The 8,839-nt window shown below is 39.2% G+C and overlaps 1 protein-coding gene and 1 pseudogene across 1 annotated transcript; one reads left to right on the plus strand and one right to left on the minus strand.

Annotated features, from left to right (window-relative positions):
- The first annotated feature begins 3,818 nt into the window (after positions 1 to 3,818).
- On the plus strand, positions 3,819 to 5,918 carry LOC103978557 (carboxyvinyl-carboxyphosphonate phosphorylmutase, chloroplastic-like). Its single transcript, XM_009394387.3, has 7 exons — positions 3,819 to 4,086; positions 4,175 to 4,248; positions 4,618 to 4,700; positions 4,780 to 4,804; positions 4,934 to 4,953; positions 5,038 to 5,187; positions 5,292 to 5,918. Exons 1-7 carry the CDS (start codon positions 3,875 to 3,877, stop codon positions 5,646 to 5,648), a joined length of 921 nt encoding a protein of 306 aa, XP_009392662.1. The 5' UTR covers positions 3,819 to 3,874; the 3' UTR covers positions 5,649 to 5,918.
- LOC135625951 (NAC domain-containing protein 104-like) lies at positions 5,739 to 6,973 on the minus strand (annotated as a pseudogene).
- Positions 6,974 to 8,839: the final 1,866 nt, after the last annotated feature.

Consider the following 8,839-nt stretch of genomic DNA (forward strand, 5'->3'; position numbering starts at 1 on the left):
CATTTGGTCTAAATTCTTTGAGTAACCTAAACTTTTCATGTAGTGATTAAAGTGTTTTTTTGATCATACATATATTTTCTAGATTCTCATTATTTCTTCTTAGTTGATAAACAATAGTAAAAACTTATAAAATAATCACACATATGCTTACTAGCTATAGTGTTCAAGTTCCACTTGATTTGTATGATGATATTTTCTTCTTTACAGGCTAATAAGAAAAAAGAATCTTCTTCTTTTCAACTTAATTGTTTTTGTTATAATAGCATTCACAAGAGTAATGATCATTTTTTTTTATAATAATCGCATTCAACTTTAGAAATAATTATACATTTTGCCTCTTATATCTCCTCTTTCTTATTTTTATTTTGGATTTTGATCTTTTTTATTATTTCTTCCTCTTTCTCCTTAATCATATCCTCTATGATGACCATAGCCTCTTTCACATCCTCGGCCTTTTCCATAATCACGATCACTTGATCTTTCATTTTTTTCTATCAAAGTGAGCTTTGAACTTATTCCATAGCATTTGATTTTTTTATTGATTAAATATTCATCTGCTTACAAAGAATCTATTAATTCATTAATAGTCATTTGGTCTAAATTCTTTGAGTAACCTAAACTTTTGATGTAGTGATTAAAGTGCTTTTTTAGTAATACATATATTTTCTAGATTCTCATTATTTCTTCTTAGTTGATTAACAATAGTAAAAACTTATAAAATAATCACACATATGCTTACTAGCTCTAGTGTCCAAGTTCCACTTAATTTGTATGATGATATTTTCTTCTTTAAGGGCTAGTAAGAAAAAAGAATCTTCTTTCTTCTTTTCAACTTAATTGTTTTTGTTATAATAGCATTCACAAGAGTAATGATAATTTTTTTTTATAATAATCGCTTTCAATTTGGAATAATTATACCTTTCGCCTCTTATATCTCCTCTTTCTTATTTTTATTTTGAATTTTGATCTTTTTTATTATTTCTTACTCTTTCTCCTTAATCATATCCTCTATGATGACCATAGTCTCTTTCACATCCTCGGCCTTTTCCACAACCACGATCACTTGAGCTTTCATTTTTTTCTTTCAAAGTTAGCTTTGAACTTATTCCATAGTATTTGATTTTTTATTGATTAAATATTCATATGCTTACAAAGAATCTATTAACTCATTACTAGTCACTTGGTCTAAATTCTTTGAGTAATCTACACTTTTCATGTAGTGATTAAAATGCTTTTTTGATCATACATATATTTTCTAGATTCTCATTATTTCTTCTTAGTTGATTAGCAATAGTAAAAACTTATAAAATAATCTGAAATAGTTTTAAACTTATTCATTTGTAATATTTTAAATTTTCTCACATTTTCTCAAGGTTACTTTCGTCTAACCCTTGGTAAATGAGGAAGAGCATCTTCTTGTCTTTTTTCGTCATATCTTTCAAGAAATCTTTTTAGCTTAAGGATGAGATCATCTTGAGACTCCTTATAGCCTCTCTCTATCACCTCTTATATATCTTGTGATTCAAACAAGATCTTCATTTGTATGTTTCAATTTTCATAGTTGTGTTACGTAATGTGACGCATTTGAAGTTGCATGCTATTAGTTATTTTAATTTAGCTCTGATACTACTTTAATAGGAGAAAGAAAAGATAAGATAAAGAAAGTTAAAGAAAAAGAATTGAGGGATAAAATAAAAGGTAAACTAATTTTTTTATTTCTTATAAATAAGTCTCTACACTAATCTTTTCTCTCTCTCTCTCTCTCTCATGATAAAACTCATCTATTTATAGAGTCAAGTTATAAAACTCAATTATTAAGATTATATTCATATATACACATGTAATTGATCTAATTTACTAGTATTTTATTATTTTCATAATCTCATTCTTCATAGTAATCTTTCTTATACTATAACCACTTCATTCTCATTAAATTTTAGAAGTTATAATTATTTTTCCCCATGTGATTTGATCATGAGATATGTTTCAATTATTTCTTTTAATTAAACTTAATTCTTTTAACATCAACTAGACTACTAAAACATTGTTCACCAATAATAAGAATGAAAAAATGAAAATATAATTTATTTGAAAAATTAGAATAATTCCCTTGGGACAATTAAATGATGAATTTCTCAACTTGTTTATAAGTGGAACCAATTAAAGACGATGAGGGCTCATCTTTAACATTTAAGAGCATCCACAATCGAATCTATTTGTCACGTTGGTAAGTGTAATTTTACATGCATGCCAATGCACCACTTGAGCCTCAAAAATTTTCTCTACTGCAATACTTTGGTTTATGCCTCCCCCCAAAAAAAAGAACAGAAAACACAAGCACTAATTGGGAGTAAAAAAAAGCTTGGAAAGTTGGCGTTGATAATTGACCCCAAAAAAAATACAATTCATACTAACAAATGCTTCCTCAATTCAATTAAGCATTCATTGCATGCAATATCAGGTTAACAAGAAAAAGCTTCACGTCTTCGACACTCTTTGATCCCCACACAAACCAAAAACAAAAGGTTATTAGGGTTTGTCTTTTTGGTTAAAGTATCCCTAAACTTTTCACATGTACAACTTCAGCTCAAAGAAGAGAAACAAAGAAAGATGGACACAAAGCAACTCCACAAGAGGATTACATATACGTGATAACTCCATAGAGCTTAATTAATAGTCTTTTAGTTATACTACACAAAATATTATCTTACTGTTTTCCTCCAAAGTTCCAGTCGATAAGTTCTCTCCAAGATCTGATCTCACACTTGAGTTCGACAGATCTGCTTCATGGAACATCCACCTAACGTTAGCACTTGTTTATTTGGAGATTGATCTTTTAAACGTGGATCTTGTCATACTCACCTGTTCAGCCACACCGTCCAAGTTTATAGAGAGAGAGAGAGAGAGAGAGAGAGAGCTGGCATTCTTTCATTGCAAGTGCACGAGACTCAAGTAGACTGCATGATGGTCGAGTGAGGACAGCATGATTCGACATAGTTTAACGTAGGGATAAACGTAGCATACGCCATACAGGCTGTCTACATCACGTTGTGCAGCCCTCCATGAATCACATGGTAGATCTTAGGATGGACATCACGATCACCAACATCACCCGCAATTAGAAATTGGACTCGCTACTTGACGCCATCGAGAGGCTGTTTCATTCGATCTGGTCTACAATCATATTCAATTTCCATTGTTTCCAGTTATCACGCATACAGCCGATAGGAGCAATAAGTTATGCGATGGGTGCGAGGAGACATGATTAAATACCAACACAATACGTGTATTTACAGGCTGGTGAGATCATATCGTGCATGGTTCCATGAATCACATGTTGCAGCAAGGGATCTATTTGTCGTAGGTGACATCGTGATGGATCTACCGCGACTGTCGGTGTCCGGACCTCCACCATGTGCCTCCCTGCTCATGCAGCCACGGTACGCAGTCGAGGGTGCGTGATGGGATTACGTCTCTGGTAACTGTACCGTACCGTGGTTGGAGGATCCGATGACCTCGGTTGTGGGTCCCGAACTGGCTCAGAGTAGTCGATGACCGCATGGCCAGGTTGGCGAGTCGGGTACAGTCCATTGGTCTCCTTGCGTATAGTATTCCTTCCCACGCGAGATTTCACGTTTAATAAAAGGGTTCACACCCATGCCGCCTCGTGGGGCATCGGACGGACAACATAAGATCCTGTTCGAGCACGAAAAGATCTCTGCCGTTGGCCTCGGCCTGCTTGGCAGCTTACGGTTAGGCGGAGTGCGGACCCCGTCGCTCATCCCTCGGTGGCCCCCTATAAATCCGAGCCCCCTCGCTCCGCTCTTCCTCCAAGTCCAGCGCTCACCAGCATCAGGAACTCGGACCGGCAGAGATGGCGAACTCCACAGTGAGCGTGGCAGTGAACGGCCCCAGGAAGACGCGCATGCACCGCCTCATCGAGGAGGAAGGCATCGTGCTGATGCCGGGGATCTACGACGCGCTCTCGGCGGCCGTCCTCCAGAGCTTGGGCTTCCGCGCCGGCTTCATCTCCGGCTACGCCGTCTCCGCCTCCCGCCTCGGGATGCCCGATATCGGCCTCCTCACGTATGTCTCTCTTCCTTTCCGTACCAGTGCGCCTATTACGTTTCCTTCGTTCCTTACGACCCTTTCTTTCTTGGTGGAATAATCACAGACCGCCGGAGATGGCGGACGCAGCTCGAGCTATTTGTGCCGCGGCTCCTAACGTTGCCTTCATCGTCGACGCTGGTACTGATCTTGTTAATTATCTCCCTGTGGAGTATATTTTCCAGCTTTCATTTTTGAGAATGCTGGAAAGGTCCACTTTCTTGGCTCAAAATCTTATATTGTGGCTCTGTTTCGGTTTTGTCAACCGAGATGAGCTAAAATTGTCATCAAAAGTCAATTTTTGATGTTTTAGAATATGGATATTCCCAAAATTATGAAAGATGAACACGATCAGAAGATTGAATGAAATCGGATAAATTAAGGGTGATATAAAAATGTTAGCTTTCTAATTGTAGGAACATTAACTTGTTGAATTTGCTAATCACATGAATTGTATCTCAACTTGTCAAAGCAAACTAACATTTCAACTAAATTTATATGATATTACAGACACGGGAGGTGGCAACGCTCTCAATGTGCAAAGGACTGTTAGAGATTTTATGACTACTGGTGCTGCTGGCTTGTTTCTCGAGGTACGCGGAGAACTGCAGTCTGCTCTGACCTGTTCTATATCTCAGAACTAACTTCTTTCTTCTTTCGCATTGATTCCAGGATCAAGTTTGGCCGAAGAAGTGTGGTAAGAGAACATCGATCTTTTAACTCTCAGATCTTTCTGGTTTCTGTCTGCTACTATGTATACTTTGAGTTGTTTTCTATGGAATCCATCCATCTCACTGGCATTTTTCTCTGTTTCTCTGGCAACCAGGACATATGCAGGGTAAACAGGTACGACTGAGCTGGGAAACGTATATCAACTCTTCTTACATTATCCCACTGTATATAATATGCATTAAACTGCGCTTATGTTAGGTGATACCTGCTCATGAGCATGCCGCAAAGATAGCAGCCGCAAGAGAAGCCATTGGGGACTCTGACTTCTTTCTCATCGCTCGAACTGATGCTCGTGCAACCGCCGGTGGCCTATCTGACGCCATTGCACGGGCTAACCTCTACATGGAGGTATCCATCGATTACTCTGTTTATGCAAATATCGATCGATTGAAGCTCCAATTCCGTCGGATAGGCTTCTCTGACGAGCATACTCTCCGCTTGACCTTATGCAGGCAGGAGCAGATGCGTGCTTCGTGGAGGCACCGCGGAGCGACGACGAGATGAGGGAGGTCTGCAAGCGTACCAATGGTTTCAGGGCTGCCAACATGCTGGAGGGCGGGTACACCCCCCTGCACACGCCACAGGAGCTCAAGGAACTGGGATTCCACCTCATAGTGCACTCCACCACCGCCGTCTACGCGTCGGCTCGCGCGTTGATCGACGTCCTCAAAGTGATGAAGGAAGAAGGCACCAGCAGAGACCAACTCCACAAGCTTACCACCTTCGAGGAGTTCAACAGTTTGATCGGACTGAAGAAACTAAACGAGATCGGAGCCCGATACGACAAGTTCCGAGTTCCCCCGAACTGAACGCATGAAGGATCACAGCAGCAATGGCATAGTTCATGGAATTCGTTTCGGGAAAATAAGTAGTCTACTCTTGTAGAGGCGTCTTCTAAGTTTTAAGCTGCCTCCGTTCGGTGTGGTCTTAAGCTACTCTTGTGAGAGCTTGTCTTCCTGTCGTTTTTGTTGGGGTGTAGTAATGGTTGCTTGCTTTGGTCTTGTCGTTGGTCCATATCATTGAAGCTGCAGCACGCTTTCGGTATTTTCAATAAGAATCAATAAAATGAGCTTATGATACCCAATCGATTCCAATAGCATGTCTAATCCATGTTTTGTCGTGATCGTGACACATCAAGAGCTCCAAATTTGGGGGGAAATAAGGCCTCAATGCTCCCAAATTGCTTATCCTCCGGCACATAACGACGACATCGATAAGGCAAGGTCCATATGAATTAGGCTTAGTGGCATATCTAACAGAGAAGTGTGGATTTATTGGAAGAGTAAGTGCGTACATGACACTGCACCTCATTGAAGGTTTAAGGTATTGCTGTCTTAATTTGGCAAGCATACTTCATCGAGATCATCCAGGGATAGGAGTACCTCTTCGAGCCACGAAAGCTCGTCTGTGAGCTGCTGGTCGACTCATGCACTCGACGTATGACCCATCTGTAGAGTTCCTAGTGATCATGGAAGATCTGGAAGAGTTGAAGGAAGAGAGTTCGATCGAACATAAAAGTTGAGTTGGCTAGCGTGATAGTAGTACGTACATACTGCTCGTCGTCTCTTCCCTCTGGTACTGGTGCTGCTTGAGCTTCCTCCACTAGGACTAGAACCGAGAATGCCATCCAGTAAATGGTACCGATGCATTACCCTGTTGGTCTTGATACCCTCCGGAGGTTGGCCAATGTAATAATACCTGAGAGTTTTCTTCATAGCAGCATCCTTATTACTGCATGTTATGATCTTATCGGCTCTGTTTTGCTTTCTCCTTGTGAAGAAGCACCAGAATCGGTCACCTCCTTGAAGAGCTTTACCTAAAAATGAAGGGCATAAACCAATGTATCTAAACTGAAACGTAAAGCACGAGGATAGTATATATGCAAACCATTTAGGTACTATGGGGCACATTCATGGAGATCGATGCTGGGGATGACATCAGGCTCGCAGTGAAGGACAGCAGCCTTGCGGTAGAGGAAATGGACGACGAGCTCTTCATCGGAGGGTAAGAAGCGAAAGCCAGTTGGGAGGTTGGCAGTTCCTCCTCCCATGCTACAACAGGAGACTGGAGAAAGGATATGGAAGAAAGAGCTTGAAGATCGACCACGAAGTAATTCGTGCATCGATACTTTAGTTTGATCTTTATAGTGTTTGAGAGAGAGAGAGAGAGAGAGAGAGAGAGAGAGAGAGAGAGAGAGAGGTGCAAGTGTGGATGAAAACGGAACAAGACTTCAATTTATTGTTGGCACACATAGGTTTCTTCTAAGAAAGATTTAGGTACTAAGAAAGTCCAAATAGCTTAGCATGAATTAATACTTCTATCTTCTCAAATAATAGAGCTCCTTTTCCAAGTGGAAAGATGGATATCCTGCACTCTCATGAGACGGACGAAGTCCTTTATGTCCCATCTCTTGCTCTCTAATCCTTTCTACGTGGAAAGGTGGGATATCTTTCACCTCCTTGAGATGAGATGGATGCTGTCCTTTATGTCCATCTCTTGCTCTCTAATCCTTTCTAGGTAGCAAGGTGGGATATCTTTCACTTGCATGAGATCGATGGATGCCGTCCTTTATATTCATCTCTTGTTCTCGTACTGTTCCACTGCAGAGGTTTTAGACAAAAGCATCGGTGCAGTTCAAAGAGTCGTCGTAGATGAAAGCAGGTAAGAAGTCTTATCGACGAGACACTACCCCATGGAGAGGGACACTCCTAGAAAAGGCTTCACATTATGCTTTGCATTATCTGCTGCATTTAGAACGAAAAAAAAAAGATCACTCCCCATGAAATAGTTCATGTTAACTTTGGCAACATAAATAAAGAGTTCTCATATATATATATATATATATATATATATATATATATATATATATATATATATATATATATATATATATATATATATATATATATATATATATATATATATATAGTAAAAGATGAGATTATCTTGATTTTCTTTTGTGACTCATCATCTTTCCACATTCTCTCATTGTCGTCTATCATTTTCATTCTATCATAAAGTCTTATCACACTCATCCCTTTTCTCTTTTGCATACATCGTTATCAATTTGATGAGAAAATTGATAGTATCAAAATTTACTGAATAGGAGAATACATTGAGAGAGTTGATGGAGGTGATTGAACGGTAAGACGAAGGTAAAAATAACTTCTTACATAGGTGAGGAAGAGGGTCAAAGAGTCATCTCTTTTTTTTATTCCAAAAAGTAACAAAAAAAAAAACACTCGACTAAACAAATAAAAAAAAATTCTTTAAAATATTCAAATCTAAAAATCAGAACACGTTTCTTCTGCAATAAAAAGAATAGAAACAGTCCTAACTCTGCATCTACTTAGTCAGTTGTGATAGAATGAGAGAACGAAGAATGAAATTATAAGGATAAAGCAAAAAGGCATACTTCAAGTAGTATCATGTGAAGTCTATTTATACATAGTGAAAGAGGATATTTCTTTAACTGAGCAGAGAGATTTCCTCATGCATTTGAGGAAATCTCATCTGCTATGCAGTTGAGAATATCTCTCTTTTATCAGAGAAAATCTCTCTGTTATCATGCCCCCGCAAGATCGAGCTCCTATCAAGGATACCGATCTTGGATCGATGAAACAAAAATAGTTTGCGGGCTAGAGGCTTCGTGAGTGAGTCTGCAAGTTGATCAGTCGTATGGACATGAGAGACACGAAGTTGATGTCTGACAACTTGATCTCGCACGAAGTGAAAGTCGATGGCGATGTGTTTCATGCGCGAGTGGAACACTGGATTGACACATAAGTAGGTAGCTCCAACATTGTCACAATATATTGTAGGAGTATGAGTAAAGCTAACTTTGAGTTACTTGAGGAGATTTGTGAGAGGAGATTTGTGATCCAGTTGAGTTCAGCAGTAGTGGTAGCAATAGCACGATATTCAGCTTCAGTTGTAGACCGGGCCACTGTCTTTTGCTTCTTAGAACTCTAGCTGATTGGATTAGACCCAAGAAAGATGA

Source organism: Musa acuminata, chromosome BXJ1-3, assembly GCF_036884655.1.
Source record: "Musa acuminata AAA Group cultivar baxijiao chromosome BXJ1-3, Cavendish_Baxijiao_AAA, whole genome shotgun sequence".
Classification (NCBI taxonomy): domain Eukaryota; kingdom Viridiplantae; phylum Streptophyta; class Magnoliopsida; order Zingiberales; family Musaceae; genus Musa; species Musa acuminata.

Bases quoted from the DNA above. Each gene is read 5' to 3' on its own strand.
- LOC103978557 (XM_009394387.3), top strand. From the start codon at position 3,875: ATGGCGAACTCCACAGTGAGCGTGGCAGTGAACGGCCCCAGGAAGACG. The intron at 4,087-4,174 runs GTATGTCTCTCT...GAATAATCACAG, and splicing joins CCCGATATCGGCCTCCTCAC to ACCGCCGGAGATGGCGGACG. The intron at 4,249-4,617 runs GTACTGATCTTG...ATGATATTACAG, and splicing joins TGCCTTCATCGTCGACGCTG to ACACGGGAGGTGGCAACGCT.